The sequence below is a fragment of the Arachis ipaensis genome, chromosome B01 (genome assembly GCF_000816755.2).
Source record: "Arachis ipaensis cultivar K30076 chromosome B01, Araip1.1, whole genome shotgun sequence".
Taxonomy (NCBI): Eukaryota; Viridiplantae; Streptophyta; class Magnoliopsida; order Fabales; family Fabaceae; genus Arachis; species Arachis ipaensis.
In genome coordinates this window covers 133,560,779-133,572,327 of record NC_029785.2, presented here as the reverse complement: position 1 = coordinate 133,572,327, position 11,549 = coordinate 133,560,779, and the positions used below count along the sequence as shown (strand labels likewise).

At 34.4% G+C, this 11,549-nt stretch overlaps 4 protein-coding genes across 6 annotated transcripts in view; all 4 read right to left on the bottom strand.

Moving 5' to 3' along the window:
- LOC107640197 (blue copper protein) overlaps positions 1–1,084 on the bottom strand; it is a 2,034-nt gene extending 950 nt beyond the window's left edge. Inside the window, exons 1-2 of the mRNA XM_016343751.2 lie at positions 600–1,084; positions 73–513 (exon numbers count right to left, since the gene is read on the bottom strand). Coding sequence (XP_016199237.1) covers positions 73–513; positions 600–771 — 613 coding nt within the window. The 5' untranslated portion in view covers positions 772–1,084. The remainder of the gene's footprint in view (positions 1–72; positions 514–599) is intronic.
- Positions 2,684–3,705, bottom strand: LOC107640179 (mavicyanin). The gene is made up of 2 exons (XM_016343732.2): positions 3,393–3,705; positions 2,684–3,304 (listed from the first exon to the last, which is right to left on the bottom strand). The coding sequence occupies exons 1-2, from the start codon at positions 3,571–3,573 to the stop codon at positions 2,958–2,960; spliced, it is 528 nt and encodes a 175-aa protein (XP_016199218.1). The 5' UTR covers positions 3,574–3,705; the 3' UTR covers positions 2,684–2,957.
- LOC107640189 (mavicyanin) lies at positions 3,820–4,753 on the bottom strand. The gene is made up of 2 exons (XM_016343739.1): positions 4,434–4,753; positions 3,820–4,331 (listed from the first exon to the last, which is right to left on the bottom strand). The coding sequence occupies exons 1-2, from the start codon at positions 4,591–4,593 to the stop codon at positions 4,006–4,008; spliced, it is 486 nt and encodes a 161-aa protein (XP_016199225.1). The 5' UTR covers positions 4,594–4,753; the 3' UTR covers positions 3,820–4,005.
- Positions 7,997–11,292, bottom strand: LOC107640170 (glucan endo-1,3-beta-glucosidase 14). 3 transcript variants are annotated; one of them, XM_016343724.2, is made up of 3 exons: positions 10,761–11,283; positions 9,061–10,094; positions 7,997–8,260 (listed from the first exon to the last, which is right to left on the bottom strand). In XM_016343724.2, exons 1-3 carry the CDS (start codon positions 10,837–10,839, stop codon positions 8,192–8,194), a joined length of 1,182 nt encoding a protein of 393 aa, XP_016199210.1. In that variant the 5' UTR covers positions 10,840–11,283; the 3' UTR covers positions 7,997–8,191. The 3 variants fall into 3 exon arrangements, with proteins under 3 accessions (XP_016199210.1, XP_020961365.1, XP_020961362.1); XM_021105706.1 differs by lacking the exon at positions 7,997–8,260 and adding an exon at positions 8,486–8,918 and having other exon boundaries at positions 10,761–11,292; XM_021105703.1 differs by lacking the exon at positions 7,997–8,260 and adding an exon at positions 8,486–8,896 and having other exon boundaries at positions 10,761–11,292.

Genomic DNA, 11,549 nt, shown 5'->3' with positions numbered 1-11,549 from the left:
CCACTTAATTCTCATGGAATAATTCTGGATTATCAAATTCAACTGAATTTTCCAAAAAAAAAAAAAACATACCTAGAATGTCTCCAACTTTGAAAGTCTTGCCGGAAGCCCAAGAAGTGTAGAAAGAAGCGCCGCCGCTAGTAGGAATGATCCATCCTGAGCTGCCTCCAACGGTGTAAGTCACCGGAGCGGAAGCGGGAGCGGAAGCCGGAGTGGGGGCAGGGGAGCTTGATTTTGGGGCAGGGGCAGGGGTAGGGCTAGCCGCCTTGGGTGAAGAGCTAGGCTGAGGAGCAGGGGAAGGAGAAGAAGCCTTGGCGACGGTAACTGCGAGCTTCTGACCGGCGGCACAGTGACCAGTAAAGGCGCATATGAAGTAATGCTGGCCAGTCTGGTTGAGCGTGATGGTGGCTGGGCTGGTTGTTACGGTGGTAATGGCATTTGAACCGTTGCATGCATCGTATGCTGATTTTGTCACCTTTGCAACGTCGTGTTGACCGTTGGCGAAATTGAACACTGCAATCAACAAAAATGAATTCATGTCAACAAGCATGCACCATTGAAAGAATAATAAATGGTATATAAATAGTTTTGTTTTGTACCAAGGGTGTCTCCTTGCTTGAAGGTTTGTTTAGAAGCCCAATTGGTGTAGAAGGAGGCGCCACCGGAGGGGATGGTCCATCCAGTGGAGTCTCCGACCACGTGACTTGTAGCTGCTGAGCCATGGAGAAGCGTGGCTACTATTGCAACCACCAACACCAAGTTCCTTGCCATGCCTGATATATGTGTTCTTAGTTTTCAGATCGCCCCTGCTCTTCTAATTGCTTTCTACTTTCTAGCACTCTTCTTTTCTTTGGTTCTGTTTTGTGTTTGTATTTATAGAGAAAACAGAAGAAGAGTTTTGATAACTATCTTAATTTTATTGATGTTATTAATATTAATATTGGGCGGTGTGTTAGAAATTAGTAAAGTGGTTTGGTCAACAGAATTGTTGTTATCGTTATTGTTAAAGCTTAGTTGAAGGGTGCCGAGATTTGTGACTTAGGCGCGTAAAGACGAGAGACTAAGGCTAGTTCAGTTCACCAAACCATTATTGACTTTTATGCTTCTAACGCTGTTAACATGAGACTCAATCTGAACGCCTTTGGGAATTGGGACCCACCAAATGGAGAAGCTGCCAGGAAAATTCCAACTTTCCATGATTCATGAACCTTCAAACTTAACACAACGCTATGCTGACGATTATGCTATAATTTCATTCTATGTCTAGTATTTGTAATTACTATTACCGTTCAAAACAGCATAGAAATTAAAGGATGAGAGAGTATACTCAAATAATTATAAAATTGCTCCATGTAATTTAAGAGATTATTTTCACAAATCAAAATTATTCTTTTTTTATCTAACCTTATATTAAGGTGACATAAAATTGTACCTATACAATTAGTAATTCCTCAAATTATTTTTAAAGAAGAACAATTTTGACCTGTGAACATAATTTTTAGAATCTATCAAAACTTTTTTCTAATCTTTTTAAGTATAAATGACCAATTTTTTATTTTTTTATGTATATTTTTGTTTATTTACCCATTTTCTTTTATGTAAATTTAAATATATATATTTCGGATACGTTTACTTTTTAAGATAAAAAGAAATGGCTAAATTAAAGTAAAATTTTTGTGACAAGCACGTTTTGATACAAATGTGCAATTTTGGGTCAATTACATGAATTGGATTTCATCATAGAATAAACCACTCAAACTTTAAAATTATATTTTATTTATTATTTTTGAGTCACTAAGTCCCTGCTTGAAGAAGTCTAAAAACTTTTATTTATTGGTGACTTTCCCAGATCAGAACTTCCCATGAAGTTTGATTAGCACTATAATGATCATTTGTTTATTGTTCCATATTCTTTTACTTTTCTTTCTATACGAATTGAAGATTGGGGCATGACACTTCTAGAATTGGTCATAATAATAATATTGTATTATAATTGCTATTTTCATGGCAAAGGAAAGTTAAGTTGACTTGACACGGATGATACAATTGACTTGCCAAGAGGTAATGTGTTTTCATTTCAAAAACATATAAATTATGGAGGATTTTAATTTGTTTAGTTCAAACTTCAAAGTAATGGTGATGATGCAGCAATATTCAATTGAATAAAAAAAATACTAAACCTGTTGTGTTTTCACATGTTATGACCTGATCTTAAGCGACCAAGTTTGTCAAAAATGGCAGCTTCACTTCTAATTAAGAAGCTATAGACTCTACATGATGACATATTATTATATCTTAATTTAACACTATAAATTGATATCTCTCTTATTCTGAATTCTCTTGCTTTAATTTCTACAAGAGCACACGTTAGTTTAATTCTCTTAATAATGAAACCTCAGATGCATCAAGTGGTGAAACAAATTAAAAGAGAAAATTTGGAATCATTTATTGAAGAAATCCATTCTTGTTGGCATGGTATTAAAGTTTCTTAAACACAAGCTATGGTGTTTAGTTTGTAAAATGCTCAAAGTTAAAAATACTGAAATCCATAGTTGTATAAATTCTATGCCTATTCATAATTGCAACTTTGCTCGATATAACATGTAAAAAAAAAAAAAAAAAGTCAACCAATAAATTAATAACTGATATAGAATACGCGATTGAAACACATATTAAAAATGAGTTAAATAACCTTGTTAACGTAGGGTTCGAGAAGGGGTCGCACCCAAAGAATATAATGTATATAGCCTAACCTGATGAGCTGTTTTTACATTTTGAACCCGTAACTTTAAAGTCACACAAAATAACTCAAATGTAGTATATATATTTGATAACTCTACTCATCCATGACCATTTTGTTCCAAACAAACTATTCTTTGAGACTCTGACTCCATATGAAGTTATAACTCAACATGCCACAAATTGCTCTCTCACAAGTCACAACAATAAGAACTGTTCTAAAATTGGAACAAAGTTTTGAAGGTAATGGTTGTAAGGAAAATAGACAAGGTAGTAGAAGCTACAGAAGTGGATGAGCCACTTGGAGGAGGAGGAGGAGTAGAACTAGAAGGAGCTTTTCTTGGTGCAGAAGAAAAATTACCAGTGACTACTTCAACACTTAGCTTTTGGCCACTGCTGCAATGTCCTGAGAATGTGCATGAAAAATAGAACCTTCCAGCACGGTTAAGGGTCACTCTGGCTGGTCCTATCACATAGGATTCTATCTTCTCATTTTCGTCGCATTTTTCGTAGTTATTCTTTGTAAGTTCTGCCACTGAATGGCTCCCAGATTCAAATTTAAACACTGCAAAATCAAGTTACCTCAAGAATAAATGTTCTGAATGTATCAAAAATGTAAAACTAAATATGAATTTTTTTTCCTTTTCTTTTACCTAAGGTGTCATTCACTATGAAAGTATGGTTTGAAGCCCAATTTGAATAGAAAGAAGCACCACCAGGTGGATAACTAGTCCACCCTATGCTATCTCCTCCAACTATGTGTTCTTCAGCTTTTGTCACAACAATCATGATCATTGCAACAATAATTGCAACATTCTTCCTCAATTGACCCATCTTCTGAAGAGAAAAGGGCTGGAATTGTATTCTCTAAATGTTTTATTGAATATATAAAGAAGAGATATAGAATTGAAGCAACCATTGCCAGTTGCCTACTTGGTTTGAATTTTTTATACACAAGTGTTGTTGGATCATTCATAAAGTCAATGGATGAAAAATAGTAAAATAAAAATGTAAAGTATTATTAAATATGAGCATAATTTAGCTGATATATCAAATATCAACTCTGTCTTTGTCCTTGAATTATTTGGCTACAAAAAATCCATAGTAGTATCTTTTTATTCATTAATTCATTCCATTTTCAATGCAGCTGGAAATAAAAGCTTACAAAATAAACATGAACATGAGAAATGAGACACCCTAGTAAAATTGTAATACACATAACTTGGAAGTGTTTTCATGCTAAAATGGATCAAGCTGGTACAAATTCTAGAACAAGATGTTTATGGCAATGAGCATGAGAAGAACAGAGAAAGTAGCAGCAACAGAGAGGCGTGACGCCGGGGACGAAGGAGCCACGGCTGGTGCAGCCTCCGGGGAAGAAGAAGAAGAGGCCATGACATTGACACTAAGCTTCTGGCCAAGGGAGCAATGAGCCGGGAAGGCGCAGGCGAAATAGTATTCTCCGGTTCGATTGAGCTTGATCATTGTAGGTCCAACCTCAAATGTTTCCATCTTGTTCTTGACACTGCAATCTTTGAAATCATCCTTTGAAAGTGTGACAACATTATGTGTCCCAGTTGTGTAGTTGAAGACTGAAATAAAGAAATGAAAGCAAGTAGTTCTTACTTCTTAGAGTATATGACATAACAAAATGTTTTCAATAATTCTGCATGGCAGAGAGATTGAGTACTTACCAAGAATGTCGTTTAGATTGAATGTAGTTTTAGCAAACAAATTGGAGTAGAAGGAGGAGCCTTGAGTAGTAGGAATCATCCATGGAACTACATGCTGTGCAGCTTGTGCTAGTGATGATGCCACAATTAGTAGCAGTAGAATTCCAATGTTAGTAGCCATGAAAGTGTAAGAAATGTGTGTTGGGAAGAGTTTGAATGACCTTATCTTTGTTCAAGTTGCAACATATGGTTATGGAAGCAGAGTTGAGATGAGAAAAGGCTAAGGTTAAGCCATTACATTCTTGTCTTAATTCATAGAGACAATGATATCGAGAAATATTGGAAGACAATAAAAATTCGTCCATATCAGTCCAAAGTTATCTTATTTTATATTCATTAATTATATCTGAAATAAAAACATAATTAAATGTAATAAGTATATAATTTTAAATGTTATATATATATAAAATTATAGATGCTAAGTTAATTAAAATAACTTTAGATTATTATCTCTCTAACATTACTCATGATATCACATGCACCTTCGTTATTATTGCTCGAGAAATTCTTAGGTATGAGTAAACCAATGTTCTTACTATGATCAATTAATTGCCTTTCACAGCAATATTATAAGTCTACTATTACTTTTGAATTTAAATTTCAAAAGTATCAATAAAATAGAAGCAAATATGTTTAATTATTCTGTTGGTCTCTATAGTTTTACGAAATTTTCAATTAGGTTCTTATACTTTTTTTTTCTTTTAATTTGGTCCTTACACCAATTTTTTTTTTCAATTAGGTCACTCTTCACAGTAATTGGTTTAATTGAATAGGAAATCAATTAAAAAAAAATTGGTACAGAAACCCAAATTAAAAAAAAAGTATAAAAACCCAATTAAAAAAAAATTGATGCAACGACTCAATTAAAAGGAAAAAAAATATAAGGATCTAATTAAAAATTTTACAAAATTATAGAAACCAACAGAGTAATTAAACCAAGTAAATATTATACTCGCAAAATAAATAATTCAGGGTAAAAGTATTCATTTGTTCTTATGACACAAATTTCACCTTATATAACTTTTCATGTGTATTGATATATTAGAGAATAGATTTTTTTTTAATTTTTTTAATTATTGTAAAATATAATCTTTTATTGTATATTTTTTAAGTGGAACAAAAAAACATGTAAAAAAAATGTCAAATGGTAAAAAGTTACACCTGAGAATATCAATTGAAAGAAAAAATTTTAGAAAAACTATTTTTGTAATATAGATATTCGATAGGATTTACTAACGTCATTTAACCCATATAACCGACTCGATATTATTGCAGTAATATTTCCGTGACATACCATATTAAATTACCGGAAAAGTTCTACATCCATGTATTTTTTATATGGTTGTTAATCAAGTAATTTCCTCTACATGTGCGTCCCCATTCCTCACTCGTTTGTCATACACGCGCTACATATAACGTGCTGCAACCTAAAGTTTTGCTCAACATAAATCCTCTACTACAACATAAACCTCCTCTCGCGTTCTTCCTTATTGATCTGCATTGCCTTCGTCATTCTCCTCTGGTCGTGTTCATCTTCTCGTTTTCTTATTTCGATTTGGTTGAATTTATCTTCTTCCTATTCTTCTTCGTTTTCTTATTCGATCTGCACTTCTGAATCGAAACAATAAATGACTCAACTTCAAATCAGGAGAGCGATTTGGATTACTCTTCTGAAACGAATCAAACTGACAAAGTTTGGATTATTCAATTTTGAATCGAATTGAATGGAATGCAATTGCTAATTTGAATTGAATTGATAATATGTAAATTGTAGGCAGAGTTATTTGAATTTGATTTTATATAATGGATTATGTTTCGTTCACTCAATACTATACAATTGTTTCACCATGAGTACTGTGTTCGGTTCACCATGAGTACTATGTTCGGTTCATTCTGCAGAAAGCTGTTTGAATTTGATTTTATATAATGGATTATGTTTCGTTCACTCAGTACTATACAATTGTATTGTGTTCGGATCACCATGAGTACTGTGTTCGGTTCACCATGAGTACTGTGTTCGGTTCACCATGACTACTGTATTCGGTTCATTCTGCACTATTCAAAACTCTTCTTCCTCACCTTATACTACTTTTTCACCAAAGAGAGAAGGAGGAAAAGACAAAAAAATACAGCAGCAGCAACAACAAAAGAATGACGATAGGGTTTAGGGTTTATGGGTTCAGGGTTCAGTGTACAGGGGTTCAGTGTGTTTCAAACTTTTGGTTCTCTCCGTGTATTAATTTCGGTTCACCGTGTTCATGGTTGAGAGTTTAGGGTTTAGGGGTCTAGGGTTTAGGGTTTAGGGTTTTAGGGGTTTAGGATTTACGGTAGGGTTCAAGGTTTAGGGTTTAGGGTTTAGGGTTTAGCGTTCAGGGTTCAGAGTTCAGGGTTTATGGTTTTAGGGATTTAGGGTTTATGGGTTCAGGGTTCAGTGTTCAGGGTTCTGGTTTTAGTGTTTAGGGTTCAGTGTTTAGGGGTTCATAATTTTTTGGTAAACAGGAGAGCGATTTGGATTACTCTTCTGAAACGAATCAAACTGACAAAGTTTGGATTATTCAATTTTGAATCGAATTGAATGGAATGCAATTGCTAATTTGAATTGAATTAAATGGACGGAGGTGTACTGAATTGAATTGAATTGAATTGAATTGATAATATGTAAATTGTAGGCAGAGTTATTTGAATTTGATTTTATATAATGGATTATGTTTCGTTCATTCAGTACTATACAATTTTTTTCACCATGAGTACTGTGTTCGGTTCACCATGAGTACTGTGTTCGGTTCATTCTGCAAAAAACTGCTTGAATTTGATTTTATATAATGGATTATATTTCGTTCACTCAATACTATACAATTGTATTGTGTTCGGTTCACCATAAGTACTATGTTCGGTTCACCATGAGTACTGTGTTCGGTTCATTCTGTACTATTCAAAGCTCTTCTTCTTCACCTTCTACTGCTTCTTCACCAGAGAGAGAAGCAGGAAAAGACAAAAAAATACAGCAGCAACAACAACAAAAGAATAAGGATAAGGAGAAAACACGTGAAGAAGAAGGAACGCGAAAAAAGAGGAGAAGGAGGGACGCGAAGAAGAAGAAGACGCTCCTTGCATAAACGAGCATGAAAAGAAAAAAAAGAAGAAGCGTGAAGGAGAAGCATTGGGTAAGAACGATTTCGTGTGTATTGGACATGTGTATTTCACGTTTCATTTAATGGTATTGGATTTTTTTTGTGTTGGGCCAACTTGGTTACATGGATGTGTACCTTTTAAATTACATACCATTTATTGTTATTATATAAGACAAATTTTGTGTCTTTTATTTTTTTCAGATTTCAAACACAGCTTCTAAACATGTTGAATCTTGGTAAGACTTTAACGTATACTCTCATAGAATACAAAATTAAACAGATTTCATAGAGAAAAAAAGATAAATTTATAGCTATTTAATATAATTGCAAACTTTAGAATCTTATATTTTCAATAACATCATTCCAGTTTATATTCTTTGTTGACAAAACCGCTAAAACAAATGATAAATTTTATACTAGACCACATCCAAGTAAATATGGGAAAATGCTTTATGTGAATGTATATATAAATGATTAGGCATTTGCTGAATATTGAGTTGAAAAAAAAGGACATCAGCATTTTTTGATATTGCTTTTTATGAGAATATGACAATGAAATTGTATACAGTGGCATGTCAAAACCCTTCATCAGAAAATCAGCAGCATCAAAGCACACAGAGATACTATCATGGTGGCCAAGTTATCAGCACTTATACTCTGCAAATCAGTAAAATCAAATAGGAACCAGTTAATACCACTTGCAATCACATAAAGTTTTCAATGTTAATGCTTGTAAACTTTCACTGAAAATGATTGCAGAAGAATAAAGAGACATCTGTTTCTCAAAACACTACAAATTTATATTCTGTAATTCACAAACGCAATCATGATTCATGACTCATGATAAAGATTTCTAATTTCTTAAAGGGTTTGGCCTTACTAAGGGTTGAATTGCTTCTCATGCTGTCTCATTAATTTAGACTTAATTACCACAATCATGATATACAAAATTCCAATGAACTATTTATGAGGCTAAAGGTGAAATACAGCCAAGAAATATAGTGAAGGAAATCTATCTACAAATCCAGCATTCATAAATAGCTGCTGGAAGTTATCGAAAAGAACAGGGGAGCTTCCGAGTCGGTTGGAAACATTGAAGAAAAAGGTTTTGGTTTACATCCGCGTTTGCACAACCAACCAGCAAGAATTATATGACCAACTTGATGGTTGATCCTCTAGATAGTTTCACACATGAACACAAATTTCCAAGAGGGATAAGATCATCAACTCAAAGGAAAATAGCTTGTATATGCATATATTCCAAAAACCTTGGAACATGATCTTTTTGTTTTCCTAGGAATAAAAACAAATCAGACTACAACAGATGAATGACAAGTAGAAAAAAAAAATGCAAACTTGTTTGTCCCTCCTTTTCTGGATGTGCAAAAACATTTAATTGAACTTTAAAAAAAATAAAATAAAATAAACAAACAAGCATTAATTGAAATTTATGGTACCTTCAGAGATAAGCGAGATGATCGCGCTGCATTAAGTCCGTGAAACCCAATATCATATGATATACTACCATCTGCCTTGAACAGTCCATAGTTCCTCTCAGAACTTGCTCCAGGCTTCGAATCCTCATTGAAAACCGCAAAGATGTATGCCTTCACAATATTTTTAGGCCTATGTGGAGTTCCTTTCCTCTTCGCAAGCCTTTTACGCAGGTTATAATTGTATGTCCTCGCATTAGTTATGTTTGCTCCGGCTTCATTTTGATCTCCATTCGAGGCCCACCCAGTCTCAGTAACTATGACTTCCATTTTGTTAAATCCAGCATTCTCCAAAGCAGAATAAGCTGCATCAATCTGAGCATCAAGCATGTTATCATAGTGCAGACGAAACTTCGGATCATAAATTCCTTTTGTCGGTTGAAAAAGAGCATAATTCAAATCTATATGTTCCGGATCACTTGCGTAGGCTAGGGAAGGGTAAGCATTCAAACAGAAAGGAGAGCCAATTTGTGAGAAGAACTCCAATAGTGGCTTCATATACTGAGTAACACTGTCCTTAAACTTACAAGAGGAGGGAGGGTATGAATTCGAAAATACAGCAAACGAGTTTGCCGTAGAGATCTCAATTTGCTCATGCAGATTAAGTTTCTTCGTAGCGTTATAAATATTTTTTGCAGCACCCAAAAGTTCCCCCCACAAACTGTAGTCTTCCCCACCCAAAACTTCATTCCCCACGGCAATTCCACGAATAGGCGTGCCCGGAAGAAACGACTGCACATTGTCTTTGACCCAGTTCAGAGCATGATCTGCGTTCGAACTCATGTCTTGCAGCTGCCCATTGGGAAGTCCAATAACAAGATTAAACCCAGTTCCACTGAATGCCTTGAGAACACTGTGATCAGCATCATAGATTCTAACATTCCTTATTTTTGCTGCTCTGAGAAGAGTAACAACTTGATCAGGTGAGGGGATGTTATCTGCAATCCTCCCATAATTTATACCGTATGTTCCGGTGAATGTTTGCACTGTTAAGGGTACTGAAAATCAAACAAGGAGAGGAAATAGCTCCCATTAACATGATGTGACTGTAATAAATATATCACTAGAAACAATTTGTATAAGCCAACATCATGTGGCTATTCACAGTGATTTGAATGAATGAAATTGGTGCTAATTATATGCATATGACAAGTCTAAGTCTAAAGCTATCCAGTTAGAACTTTGAAAACTCCATAAGGAAAAATCCAACCTAGATTGCTTAAGATTGGAGCTACAAATTGATACAATAGGAATAATCATCCTACATCAAAGGAACAGTGGTCCCAGGTGAAATCAGTAAGGAAAGACCAATTAATGTCATCATCATCATCATCATCATCATCATAATTTTTTGTTATTTTTTTAATCATATCCATATATAAGTGAAAATTAAAACCTCTCACTGGAGAAGAGACAAAGTGAAACGCCAAAGAAAGAAAAGAAAGACAGAAAGAAAGCTTGGTCTCCATAAAAGACTCAAATTTTAAGATGAAAATGACAAGAAACGATCCAAAACTAAGCGAAACAAAATCATCAAGTACCCAAGCACATACCCACGTTGATACAGAAGCATAAGTACACATAAAAATTAGAAAGAAGGAAAAGAGCATAAGAGTAATCAATAAAAGTTGAAATCAGAAACATAAAGAAGATAAAGAAAGTACCCATTTGAGCGAAGGAGAGCAGGAAGAGTAGGTGAAAGGGGCCATGAAGAAAGCAAGAAGAAGAGATGTGATTGGCCATGAAGAAGGTGTAGTGAGAGTGAGTTGATGATGATGATGATGGGGTGGTCCAAAAGAGGGTCAAAATTGGAAATTGAAAAGAGTGGTTGCAGTTGCAGGCAGTGCTTCTTCTTCTTCTTCGAGAGGCATGCCATAAGACAACAAAGGAACCCGCTTTCTGCGTTTGGTGCGTTGAACTAGACCTTCAGCGCTTCTTCCATCGTCTCTCTCTCTCTCTCTCTCTCTCTCTCGCTCTCTCTCTCTCTCACACACACACACACACAGTTACTCTCTCTGAATGCCAAAGTTACGATCTTTGAATCTAATTTGAAGCATGTGAGAGAGAAAGAGAGAGACTTGGAATCAGCAGTGGTTGAAGAATGAGTTGAAGAGTGGAAGAATGAAGAGAAAGGGAAAAGCCAAAAGGAAGGAACACGGAGAGTGGTTTTGTTCTTCTTATAGTCTCCAAAACTGCCATAAACTCTTTATTTTCTTTTTTCTTTTTATTTGAATCTTTCTTTCTTTCTTTCTTTTTGTTTTCAATTATTTTTGGGTTGCAACAATAACTGATCCCCTTTTCATACCATGAAAAATAAGTATCTTTCTTTTCAACAAAGAATTGTTAATAAAAATAATTGTTCATTATATTACAGTCACGAATTTTTTTTTATGTAAAGTTAATAATTAAAAAATATTAAATAATTTAACTAATTTTATTAAATTATTATATAA

Excerpts from the sequence above, each read along its gene's own strand:
- LOC107640179 (XM_016343732.2), bottom strand. The coding sequence starts at position 3,573 with ATGGGTCAATTGAGGAAGAATGTTGCAATTATTGTTGCAATGATCATG. Across the intron at positions 3,305-3,392 it reads CATAGTGAATGACACCTTAG|TGTTTAAATTTGAATCTGGG; the intron begins GTAAAAGAAAAG and ends TTGATTTTGCAG.
- LOC107640170 (XM_021105703.1), bottom strand. The coding sequence starts at position 10,839 with ATGGCCAATCACATCTCTTCTTCTTGCTTTCTTCATGGCCCCTTTCAC. Across the intron at positions 10,095-10,760 it reads GCTCTCCTTCGCTCAAATGG|TACCCTTAACAGTGCAAACA; the intron begins GTACTTTCTTTA and ends TTTGATTTTCAG. Across the intron at positions 8,897-9,060 it reads CATCTCGCTTATCTCTGAAG|GAAAACAAAAAGATCATGTT; the intron begins GTACCATAAATT and ends TTTTATTCCTAG.
- LOC107640189 (XM_016343739.1), bottom strand. The coding sequence starts at position 4,593 with ATGGCTACTAACATTGGAATTCTACTGCTACTAATTGTGGCATCATCA. Across the intron at positions 4,332-4,433 it reads CAATCTAAACGACATTCTTG|TCTTCAACTACACAACTGGG; the intron begins GTAAGTACTCAA and ends TCTTTATTTCAG.